Source organism: Falco peregrinus, chromosome 14, assembly GCF_023634155.1.
Source record: "Falco peregrinus isolate bFalPer1 chromosome 14, bFalPer1.pri, whole genome shotgun sequence".
Classification (NCBI taxonomy): Eukaryota; Metazoa; Chordata; class Aves; order Falconiformes; family Falconidae; genus Falco; species Falco peregrinus.
In genome coordinates, this window is record NC_073734.1 from 23,993,680 (window position 1) to 24,006,693 (window position 13,014).

The window sequence follows — 13,014 nt, forward strand, 5'->3', positions numbered from 1 at the left end:
AGGCTGGAGATGGGGGGGCTCAAGGACACCCTGACCCACCAATGATGGGAAGCAGGGGCCAACAGTTCTAGAGTCTTTTTCTCAAGGTACCCAACCTTTAACCAGGACAAAAGCGCAGGCACTTTGGTAACTGGGGATTTGAACATGCCTCTCTTCCCTGCACACAGCCACCAGCCTGCAGCTCTAGCCCCTCCAGGTGGCCAGCCTGCTGCCCCTCCAGCCCCTACCGTACCTGCCAGAGCTGGAGGCACCAAATTTCAGTAGCTTCCCATTAAGGGCAGCATGGACCCCACCTGACACCAGGAGCACTTCTGGGGCCACGTGTGGGAGCACCAACCCAGCCACGCAGCACACACCTCCCTGCCCACCTGTCCTCTCCTTCCCTTTTTAGCCCTGTCCTTTACAGAAGCACAAGACAAAACTAAGACGAAGTCATCAAACTAGCACGGGGAGGGCTGGATACCAGCCTGTGCATCCTTCCAGTTTGGGGCCTTTAAATACAATCCTGGTGTCGAGCAGCCCTGGAAAGAGTGGTTCTCACCAGTGGGTGCCAAATACCTGTTCAAACCCACTTCTGTTCCAGCCATCACCTCCTCCTGCAGCAGGCTGTTGCACAACCCTGGGGTAAAATCCTCCTTGATGTGGTTGCTGCTGGCTGTGTGGCTGTACCACTGGTGTACAGCTGTCCTGGCAGAGCTTCTGGAGCCCCATCCCTCATCTTACAGCGGACCAAACAAGGGGCTTTGGCCAGCTTGGCACCAACCTTTGCTGTGAATCCAGTCACACATACCCAATCAGTAGCTAAATGTAAGATAACAAAACTACTTGTCGCAGCCAATTAACATGCTGAGTTTAATCAGCTTGTGGGCTTTCAGGGTCGAGGGGGAGGCTGGCTCCAGGCCAGAGGGGCTGGGCAGAAGTAGGTTGAGGTGTCTGCTGGTTCCCTCAGGCAGGAGAAGGAGGCTGGTGTGGGTGCTTCCCTGGCAGCACACAGATATGGCATCATCTCACCTGTGTGAACACCCCAGCCAGACCCAGCAGAGAGGGATGGGCAGCTGCAGGGTAACTGGTGTCAAGGCACCCCAAGAAGGTCTTTAGTCCCAAGGCAGACCTACTCATTAGGAGAGCAGCCAGCTACAACTGCCAAACCAAAAGGATTCCACTAAAAGCTGGGAGGGATCTCAATGTCTGTCTTTAAGTGCCTCTCAACTAATTAGCATCCTGCTGATTCTACGATTGAGATGATTGCTAAGGAGATTAGACTGGTCTCTGCCACGAAGCAGATGCTGTTCCCAAGGCCTGATTCACAGCGATTTTCCTTTCCCTGTGCCATCCTGCCATGCTGACTCAGCTGAAGCCGCAGGCACAGCCTGGTCAGCCAGGGCTCTGGGGGCAAGGGTGGCATTGCTTTGCAGGGATGCCCAGGGGTTAAATGCCACTGTTTGCCCAGGGCTGTGCAGGGAGGGCCTCACTTGAAGGATGCTGGTGTGAATTCAGAGTAGTGTTCATCAGGAGAGCAGTGTGGCGGTGACAAGGCCTGGCAAGCTGGGGAGGCAATGATCTGTTTGCTCCATTCTGCTTGCATCAGCATGGGATGGCCTCACAGTCAGGCAGCTAGAGCTGCATTTGTGTACCTGAAAGCCCAAACTGAAAGGAAAAATCACAGCTCAGCCTTCAGGCAAGGGCTTGGTAAATCCACCATGACTGCAATAAACCCTGCTGATTTGGTCCAAACTCGGAGTAACCTGCTGGTTTCACCGCAGCCACATTCACAGGGGCAGGACAACACAGTACAGCCCTGCCCAGGGAAACATGGGCTGCACCTGGCTCAGCTCTGCTCCACTCCTCAGTGCTCCTCCGGTCTCCACCAGCACAGGTGAGGCAGGACTCTCCTCTGAAAGCCTTTGCTAAAGGGTGGGACTCCAACAGTTGTTCCATTAATGATGACCAGGGCCTGTGCATGGCTCCCCCCATGACCCTACGCTCCCTGAGCCCAGCCAGAGTCGCCCCCCTGCAGTAGAAGTGGCTGCTCAGCCACCCACGGGCACAAAAGGCACTTAGGAAAGGGGCTGCAGGATCATCAGCTCCCACTCCCCAGGTGTCAATTAAACACCCCAACTGCCAATCTTGTATTTGTAAGTGACGTGAAGGCAAGAAACTCACCTTAAATCATTGCTGTGATGGGAGCCTGCCCAACCAAGATACAGCCACGCTGCAGAGGACGGTGCTATATCAAGAGAAACGGGCACATCAGAAGATTGTTTTGATGGTGCCTTGACCTTTGTATCCACTTTACTGCTTTCTCCCAAGTACATCACTGCCACGCTCCCCACCTATGGGACTATGTCATCATCTCCTCACTCTTTTGCTTCAATGCCTGAGAAAAAAACACATGCTGCATCCTAAGCATTTGGCAGCTCCTTGGTCTGAAGTTAGGGAACAATTTGCCTTTTATGTTCAGCAAAAAACCTCCTGTTTGTAGGGGTTTGTCATAATCCTCCTCATGCTGCTGCTTTACCTAGGGAGAGCCCTCAAGGGACTAACAGGACAGCTAGAGACGGGCCCAGCCTTATAAGCCACACAAGCTGAGACTGCAGGTTGAGCTTTCACAACCTCCTTCTGCTTTTTGCTGTTTTTTGTGCTAAGGCATCATAACAGAGGTGGAACGGCACCATCACAACCCTCAGGAGGCAGCTTCTTACCACTGCCCATTTCCAGGCACAATAAAATCTGGAGGGGGGGTGGGGGTAAGGCTGGGATTTTTAAGGTTGCAGTTTCTCAAGCTCATCTGTAGGCAAACTGGGATTCTTATGGTGAAGCTATTTTTGTCCGATCTTATAGGATCCCAGCATAAACAGAAGATGGCTTCCAAGCTTTTAAAGCAATCTTCATCCTTGGTGTCTCTCCTCCATTTCATACGCTAATTGAAAGTAAAATGCTTTTAATGCGTAGTTGTGAATGAGAACCTGAGCCTGAAACAGGGCCAAGAGCAGTTTGCAATGCATTTCAGTGCCATGACTGATCGTGGGGTGCTGCTGTGCTCTTACACCTTCCAGCTGGAGCTGGGGAGAAGTAGGTTCCATGCTCTGTGTTTCCAATGAGGCTGAGCTGACAAGCTGAGGAACCTCACCTTCCCCAAGGGAATGCCAGCTGCCTTCTCTGTGGCTCCAGCAATGCCACATCCTGACACAGCAGGATGCAGCGCTGCAGCTGTGGCCAGAAACATGCACCAAGGCAGCCACATCCCTCATCTTCTGCATCAGCACGATGTGCCGTTCCCCTGAGAAGCTGTGCCTGGAACACCACACCTAGATCTTGGCCCAGCCAGAGAGCACCCTGAGGTGGTACACGCTGCGCTCTGCAACCTGCCTCTATGTCCCTACGCGCTCCTTGCAGCCCAAACCCTGCTCAGCCCGAGTGCTGCCTGCACCTTGCCTGCGACCCAGCACCTGGAAGAAAAGTGCCTTCTGTCCTAAAACACCAGGGATTTCTGCCTTGCCACAGGGCTAGCTGGAAAATCTGAAGAAGGTGCCTTTCCCCCAAGGCGTGGGGGAGCACTGTGAAGAGCTGCAGCTGTACGGCTTCACAAAGGCTAATGAAAGGCAAAAGACCACAGTGTGTTCTGCCAATCCAGATAGAAAGGATACGAAGGCCGCTGGCACTGCTCGGCAGCCTGCCATGAGAAATAGCTCTTCAAAAATAGAAGCCTGCTAATCTCAGGAACCTGCTGGTATTGTCAATGACATTAACGAAGTGTTTCAAAAACGAGAACAAATGCCTTGGCTTTTTGGGGCTTTGCTGCCCCTTGTAATTTTCCACAATGGCCAAGGAGCAGTCCAGCAGTGGCAGCGCGCTGCTCTTCGTGCCGCTCTGCTCTCCTGCAGACCCCCCAAATGGGGATGGCTCTGCCAGGCTCCCAGCAAGCTTGGCACCTGTGCAGGAAAGCCTGGCCAGCCCTCAGTGCTCAGGGAAAAAGAGGCTCCCAGGAGCAATTTCCTCTGTGGAGTGAAGCCCATTAAGCATACTCGATGGCAATAGTGCCTGGGAGAGGCAGAAGCTCACCATCTTCCTCTTCTCTCTTGTCTTCAATTCTTCTCTTGAGCCCCTTCTGGGTTCTTTTCTATTCCAAGGTCCCTCTCCAGCTCCTGCCTCCTCCTCTCCTTTGCCTCCCCACATACCTCCAGCTCTCTTTACTCCAGTCTTTGGTTTCACCCAAGCAATGATGCGCAGCCTGGAAGTGGTCCTGCAGTTTATTTCCTGAGATGTCACACCATTTACAACGGTAAGTGAAGGGACTTCAGGACCCCTTTGAGCAGGGGAGAACCATACTGACTGCTGGACCTGCTGCCTGAGAGCCTTCGGATACTCCCCCTCTCCTCCTGCTCTGCTCCCATCATCTCTTCTCACTGATCTCCTGCTCCAGCAGACCCAAAGGAACCACGGCAGCTGCCACCTCCTGCCTTGCTCCACGCGGCTGGCTGCCTTCCCAGGCACGCCGCTCCCATGGCCAGAGGCTTCCAGGGCTACCGTGGGTGGCAACTTCGCCAAGGCTGCTTTTCTTGCTCCTTGGCAGCTAGAACCACTCCCTCCAACAAGTGATGGGGAGAAGAGGGTAGATGCAACTTTTCTTCTCCCTGTCTCTCCTTGTACCAACAAATTCATGAGGACATATTGTAGAGGTGGGAACGGCCACAGGCAGAGCACAGCTCCATCCACTGCGGCCAGGGGCCACATCATGGCAAATCTGCCCCTGGCAGAAGGGCTTTGAGCTTCGGCACGGTACGTGTTCAACACTGAGCTCAGGCTGGCAAAGAGAGAACAGACATGGGGATGACCTGCTGATCTCTTGCCTTTCTGATCTCTGTGAATCACAGCCTTTAAACACGCATGCAGTCAATCCTAACTCTACTTGTGAGGCTTTCCAGCTGAGGAATAAGCAAGTGGCACTTTGTGAAGAAGAAAGCAGCAGAAGCCAGGGCACCAGCCCCTGCAGCCTGCCCCTCCCCAGCCCATCGCAGTGCTGCAGGACCCCCCGGGGCACTGCCCGCTCCAGCGGAAGCGAATCCTGCACCCACTGGGCAGCACCCAGCACCCCGTGTGATCAGCACATCTCACAGTGGCTAAAATGGCACAGCCAAGCGTCTGCCCCTCTCCGCCTCTGCTACTAGTTCCTGGCAGATTTCTCACCACTTCCCTCCTTACAAAGCAAGCGGCAATACTTCATTTTCACGGCCTCTGCCAGCCATGACATCCGCTCTGCTCCTGCGCTCAAACCTCGGACAAGGCAGCGCAGCCTCAGCTCTGCTTTGAATCTCACGTGAGTTGTGTTTCTGCCTAGCAGACACAACAGAAAGTCCCTTGGACACCTAGTTTGATCTCACAGGCCAAACAGGGTTCTCACTACCTTCAACTTGAAGCAGTTAAGACAGGGCCTGCACAAAAACAGTCTTGAACTCAGTGCCCACTCTCCTGGCTGCTGACCGCTGGCCTCCCCGGACAAGGCCCCTCCCATGGCTGTTGCTTCAAACTGCCCTAGGAATTACTGGGGGAGCCCAGCATGCGCAGTTCACAGCAGCAGAGCTTACTGCAGACTCTGGCAGGAAAGGAGCAAGACAGCGTCCCCCAAACCACGTCAGGCCGGCAGGGTATAAGGCTCCAGCCCAACTGCGTGTTGCACGTAGGCTGAGACGATGGTACCGTTTGAGCAGAGCGAAGCTTCCACATTCGCTGACCCTGGTTCACTGCAGAAGAACCTTACTGCTGAAGAGCCTGGACTGATTTGTGCACATGTGGGTTACAGGACATGATAAACTAGACAAAAACTAATACACTAGGAACACATACGTTCAGCTCCAGCCAGCTGCAGTAGGCTGGCATGCTCTCCATAGCAATGTGTACATGACAGTAACGGGTTCACGCAATCCCTGGCGTCCTGCTGCCACAGCATCAGGCTTGGTTTCAGAACAAAGGCCATCAGGCTGTTCCCACACCCAAAAGCCCCCTGGGCCTAGATGTAAGAAGCAGCTCTCAGTCAGCAACAGTGTGCTAGAAGATACAACTCAAGGCAAGTACTCAGATGGTCTTCACCCAGAAGACACGTTCAAGGGAGGCCCAAACTGGCAGGGCTCCCTTCATCTGCCTGCCCCACACATTGCCTCATCAGCACAGAACACAGAAAAGCATGTTATACCCACTAGAGTTCAGTTCCCAAAGCCAGTCTTGCAAAGCAAAACCACCACATCAGATTTTTTAAAGGTCTTACTGCTGTTTATTCCTAAACACTGAGGGTTACTAAAAGTGACATTGCCTACTTACAAAAAGCCAGTGACACTGAGGACTACTTCAGGGATTTTTTTTCTTCCCATTCTTAAAAGTAGCTGCATAATTTCTTGGCAAATGAGCAACCATCTGCTTGGATCTTTCTCCCAGCAGTAAAGAAGAAAAATGTTCTTACAAATGCAGAAAAATGAGTTTGGATAGTCACCAAAACCAGTCCAGAAGTTGATGAACTACTGGTTTTGGTTATAAACCAACTAGATCTCAAAGTCATCATCTCATTAAAATAATCCTTCCAATTAAAAAATGCTTCTCATCACAGGTGGATGAAAACTTGCTTTCCTTGCAGCAACACAGCTCTGACAAGCTACATGAAGTCTATGCCACAGCGCCTGGAGTAGTAAGGTATGAATACAGACAGTCAACTCCCACCTGCTACCCACCACTCTACAACAAAGTCAAGGTAACACAGAATCGCCTCCATCCACTTGTGTTTCACAGAAATGCAATTTATAAAATCAATAGCTTATTGATTGGTTGGCCATGTCTCACCCATGACTTGAGCAAACAGCTATTACCCACATGGGATAAGCCAGACAAGAACTACTCCTACACCCAAACGACTGCACAAATGTAGCTCCCAACCGTGTTACCTGTAAGAGAGGGGAATGGTATAAGCAGGATTGCATTATCTGTCATGGCCAGTTTTTAAGAGACCTGCACTTTCTGACCCATGACTGCTTTTTCTGCCGCAAGGCAATTAACAACAGACATTTTACATCATGAGCATCCCCTTACAAAATATTTATTCCATATAAAAATCCGGAAACTGACAACAGACAAAGCTGCATGAAAATGCACAGACTATTATGTGCCATTAAGGCATTAAGTGCAGCAGCATTTGATCTTGCATGTACTTGAAATACTTCATTAGGCACAACTTCCAATTAGTCTCCTGTGGCAGGACAGCTGGCCCTGTGCAGCTGAGGCAGAGATGTCAAGGTGCTTGTGAAGCCAGCACACTGTCCCCTCTCACCACCTCCAGAGGCAGAGTTTTCACTCCTCTGGCCAAGGAATGGCCGTGCACCCTTTGTACTTGAGGTTTCCAGTTTGAAGTATCCAAACATCCAAGTGCATCTGCAAGTCCAGTTAACAACTCCTCCAAGATCTGGATCTTGCTGTCATCTCCCAGTGATTCCCACAGAAGAGGAATCACTCAATACCATTACACTCTGGTTCCTCCACTCAAGTACTCTGCAAGGTCCACCTTCTACAGAATCTTAGAAGCATCTGCAGATAAGACATCCACAAGATGTCAAATACCTGCCTCCAAAGGGCAACCACCTTGATGACTATGGGAACTAAGTCCTACAGAGATAACCATCTGTTCTCTGCCTCCAGCCCAGTGAGATTTCAGACAATCTAGGTTTAAGGGTATCCATGTGGAAGGATAACCACTGTGTTCAGCAAGTTCCAATTCCAGTTCACTCCTACTGGCAAGAATGACATTTACTAGTATCACTTTGCTAGGATCATTCAAATGGATCAGAAGGAAGGAAACTCAGCTCATTTGCTCTGTCCCTTCTACTAACCAAATTTAGTAATCAGAAGAACTCCTCACGGGAAAACAGATGGCTCAGAGGTTGCTAATGGGGGAGAGCTTTCATTAAAGTTGTTGCTTCCGATCTGGTCTGGACTAACTCTTTGTTGCCTCCTCTGTAAAACAAGTGGAAGAGCTTTAACAGCCATCACAGAAATGCGTCCATCATAAAAGTCACTCACATCAAACGAGATCATTCTTCACCCCATGCAGCACCAAGCTGAGAAGGGCTGAGAGAGAGAGAGAGAGAGAGAGAGAGGATGAGGTGGCACTTGAGACCTGCATGGCCACTTCACTTGCTACATGGGTTAGAGGAAGTATTTTTCTCCAGGGCATTAACACTGTACAAACGTCAGCAAAGAAAAACATTCCAGCCTCACAAAGAGTCTGATCTGCCTCCATATATAAGAAAAGGGAAAAATTCAATGCAATATTTTTTTTTTTCCCCGCATCATTGTGGCTGTCCAAAGAACAGGGAGCCTGGAAACAGCTGTTCCCAGGAGGCTGGAAAGGGAAGGGCAAGATGAAATACATAGAATTACACTATTTTTCCAAAGGGATCTGGTGTTGTAAATATAAATTCAGAATATAAAGAATAATTAATATTAATTACCCTTGTACAAAATCCTCTCATACCCTTTCAGCCACCTAGTAAACACTTTTAACTGAAAATCCTCAGGAGTGCTACGAGTAAGCTAGTAAGCTGAAAAGATATTCAGTGATGTGATGCCATCTATTTTTCACACCCTTGCCATCTGCTTTTAAAAGTTGCACTAGTCTGATCCAAAGACATTATAGGGAATAATTCCCATTAACGGACAGGGAGCCTGTCCTTCCCAAAGCTGAGAGATCCTTCTCCTCCGTGACAGGCAGACTGTAAATCTCTGTGTCGCTCACTGTAGCTGCATGTTCTTCAGGCTTTAACCATCCATATCTGTGAACTTTCTTTTCCCATAATTCTGGATCAGACTGGAAGCTGTGATTTGAGAAGCCTGTCCCTTTTCCCAGCACTGGAAGTCATTCAGCCCTTTCTGGCCAGCTTGAAATAAAGCTCGCTCCAATTCATCCAGCCGAGCCACCAGCGCTGATGTGTCTTCGTTGTAGGCATTCTGAGAGGAGTCCATGATACGACGAAAACGGCTAATAAATGTCTAAAGAAGATAAGCAAAATTACTGACAGGTTAACACAGAGGCTTCTTCAGCTCAAACACTAGAGGCCTAAGCTTTCAAGACTGAAAAGCCAAAAGTAACTAATCAAGAGTCTGCAAAAAACATAACACTTATTAACCCTGGATATGAAGACAAACCATTTACTTCCTGCATGAGCTGAGAGAGCCAGTGCCCGATATACTGGATGGGAAGCAAGCACAGAATTAGATTTTGGCTGCTTCCTAATGACAGGCTTGAGCAGACCACAGGGTATAACACAATTATGATACATTCCATCTCACTTCATGAGCAGTCATTGCTTTAGAGCAGGTGAAATCAATCTCGTACCACAGCAGCTGCTGCAGGAACGTCAGGATGCAACTTGTGAACAGCCTGGAAGTCAAGCCAAACTGCCATTTTCAGTATGCCAAGAAAACACTCGACCATTAAAAAAGTCAAGGAAACAAATCTACAACTAATAAATAACATTTTAAAAAGCTAAGCAACAAGACATATTTAAGCATCTTTATTTCTCTCCCTCTCTTTGCTTTTGAGAATTAAAAAGAAAAAAGGGTCAAAAGTGTTTGAAAATTGTGGGTTTTATTTCAAAAGCTGATTTTACAATCATCAGAACTGTAGTATTTTAGAGATTTACTCACAGGATAAATATATTATAAATTAACAACTCTAATTTTGGCTTTTTCACCAAATAGTTATACTTCACATTTATAGTTCCTGAATATTTGGGAGAGGGAGGTTTTTTGGCATTTTGTTTATTTTTGAAGTCAGCACAACTCCCCTCTCGTTTGCTTTTAATAAAGAGAAAGCACACCTTGCGTGCTTTGATTTTTTGTCAACAAGTAGTATGTGCTAATGTGGCTTTTCTCCCCCAAGATGTCCATTAGCAGAAAGAGAAAAGGCAAGGAAAGGTGCGGTCACTTCCTCAATGCAGAAAGCAAGCTTTCAGCAGACAACTCCAATAAAGCAGCAGTGCTCTAAAGCCTCTCTGCATCAGCCTTCATTTAAAGAACAGTGAAGGGGAGGAAGAATAAAAAAGCCAATAGCAATCACCCCAGACTACTCAGAGATGGCTGAAAAAATAGCAGAGCTGTTAGCGGTTAACTTTAAAAGCTCACTGAGCATGGAGTCCGGAAACTGGCAAAGATGGTATCTACCTTTTTAAAGAAAGGGAGGAAGGATGAGCCAAGGAATTATAAATCCATCAGTATCAATTCCTGGAAACATACTGGAACAAATACATTATACATAAGCTTCTGCAAGAAAATGGAAAGAAGAGTAACAGCCAGCATGGACTTGCCAAGAAGAAACTTTGCAAGACCAGCCTAGTTTCCTATTCTGGCAGGACGCTAGGACTTACAAAGGTAGGAAAAGCAGGAGATAGGCATCTGTCATGGGGCATTCTTGTAAGATTTAGCTAAAGTACCCACAGATGGCCAGTAAAGACAATTATCCATAGCTCATCAAGAGGGAAGAACGTCCTGAGTGGAGTTCAACAGGAGTCTATCTGGAACCAAGTACTGTTTGATATATTAATTAAAAACTTACTGAAGGAACAAAAGTTATGCTTATTAAATCAGCAAACAATATGCCAAAGAAGGAGGGATGGCTGGAAGCATGTTGGGGAGCAGAACTCTTAATTCATAATAACGCTGGCAAATTAGAAAGATTGTGTGAAAACAATGGGATGTAATTCAGCTGGGACTAACATAAGGTTCTACATTAAGGCAGAAATAGGGAGCCCATACAAGTGCAGGAAGAGGAACAACTGTCTGCATATGCAATCTGTGCCATCTTACTGTGGACTGCAAACAACTCCCATCAATGTTATTGTATCATGAAAAAGAAAACCAAGATGCTGCACCACAAAGAGCATTGCGGCCTACATGATGAATTCACAAAGTAATCTTTTTGTTTTCATCAGCACAAGTCTTGAGCAGGACACTGCATGCTGTTCAGGGCACTGCACATCACAGTGGATGCAGATCAACTGGAAAGAGATCAGCAGTGCACAGTAAGGACAATCAGAGATTAGAAAGCATGACCCACACAGATACCAGATGAACTGGAACTGCTGCAGGAGGGAAGAGAATAATCTGTCCTCAGCATTTACTTTGTACGAGACAAACAGAACAGAGCTTGTATTGATGCAAAAAGCTTTAGACATTAGAGGAAACCTTCTAAGATTAGGAAGGCAAAGCTTTGAAACAGATTGCCCACAGTAGCGTGAAGTCTCACCATTAGAGCTTTAAAAAGAGGACAGAAAAATAGAAATAACAGAGGGTGAATTAATTGTGCCTTGCAGCACAGGCACAATTAAATTATCTTACATATCCTCTCATCTTCTTTTACAGGATTTTATGATATACCATATTTATATTGTGGAAACTCCAAGCCAGAATTACACTCTTGGATACACACTTGAGGCTTCCAGCACTAGACTGTGCAGTTGTCAAAGGGGTCATCCTATACCTTGATCTAGACATCCATGTTCAATCCAGAAGTCATTTGGATTAAACCAGGATATTTTTCCTGAAGACTGCTAAGCAGCTGGGAACAACAGGAAGAAACCAAATTTCCAGACTCAGTTCAGATACTTGCCTGCAGGATAGTCTGAGCTATCTCAGGATTCTCTGGATTGTCAAAATTCAGGAGCTGGGAGCCAAATCTGTAGTAGTATGGCCCCATTTTATGCAGATCAACCACATTAGCATCGGCGCTGAACACTGTCCTCCAGGCTTCCTTGTAAATCTTCGGCAGTTCCACCGAAATGATTCTTCTTTTGCTGTCATACAGGCCTTTGGCGAGCCACAGGGGTATTTCCAGCTTTGAGCCCTGCACGAGTGAGAAAACCCCAAAATTGTCCTTTTGCCACGAAAATATGGGGGCAGCATCCCTGGGCGGGATCAAGCTCTGCTGGTGAACGACCCAAGAGTGCAAACGTCAGCTTTGCTTTCAGAACAGTCTACTACAATTGTAATATAAACCAGACACGCTTTAGAAGCATTAATTATTACTGCAAGAGCCTGAAAGTGGATTATTTTTTTTTAAATGATGCTGTACAAGCCAATAACTGTCAGGTGATTAAAGAGCAGAAGAAAAAACCCAAGTGAACAGCGGCCAGCAGCAGCCGCAGGCGCGCAGCGGTGTGCGGCCACCCCAGCGGGCAGGGGGCGGCTGGGCCCCGGGCTGCGGCAGAGGCCCGCACCGGGAGCGCAGGCCCCGCCACCGGCCCGGGAGGGGGGGCGCGCCCAGCCCCCCGCCCCGCGCGGTGCCTGCTGGGAGCTGCGGCTCTTCCCGCCACCGCGTTACCTCAGGGATCGTGTCGCCGGTGCCGGCCCCCTGGCCCAGCGCGAAGGCCAGGCGCGGCAGGGCGCTCTCGGCGCGGCCCGGCAGCTTCTCCTGCGACATCAAGATGTCGTCCAGCGACAGGAAGTTCTCCTCCAGGCCCAGCCCGGGGCCCACCGGCAAATACGCATCGGCCATGCCGGGGCGAGCGGGGTACCGGAGCCGCCCCGGATCCTCAGGGCTTCCGCCGCCGTGGCGCATGCGCCCTGGCACCGCCCGCCGCCGACGGCCCGCCCCGCGCTGTTGTCCGGACCTGGCCTGGCACGGCGGCCCGGCCGGCACGGCGGCTCTGCTCTGCACCCGGCCGGCCCCGGGCAAGCCGCGCTGGGCCGAGCCAAGGGGATGCCGGGCCTCAGCAGCCGCCGTGAGCTGCGGAGCTCTGGGCCTGGCGCAGACTGGGCCTGCCCGTGCCGCCGGCGGCCCGCCACCGGCAGCCTTGATAGCAAGGGACGGCTGTGGCAGCGGCTCTGGCTTGTTTTTGGACTGGGCCTTGGACAATTCCTTGTGGCCACCATCCCCCCTGGATGCCAGCCTCGGCCTTGCAGGCAGACCTCTGTAAAAGGGCTATCTTGAAGGCGTATCTCGTCTAAATACGCTGTCAAGACTGAATTTACAGCAGCGAG

General features: G+C 49.5%; 1 protein-coding gene across 1 annotated transcript; it reads right to left on the reverse strand.

The window, feature by feature from the left end:
• Positions 1–7,065: 7,065 nt before the first annotated feature.
• Positions 7,066–12,738, reverse strand: GINS3 (GINS complex subunit 3). Its single transcript, XM_055819154.1, has 3 exons — positions 12,356–12,738; positions 11,645–11,878; positions 7,066–9,027 (listed from the first exon to the last, which is right to left on the reverse strand). Exons 1-3 carry the CDS (start codon positions 12,590–12,592, stop codon positions 8,797–8,799), a joined length of 702 nt encoding a protein of 233 aa, XP_055675129.1. The 5' UTR covers positions 12,593–12,738; the 3' UTR covers positions 7,066–8,796.
• Between the last annotated feature and the right edge of the window lie 276 nt (positions 12,739–13,014).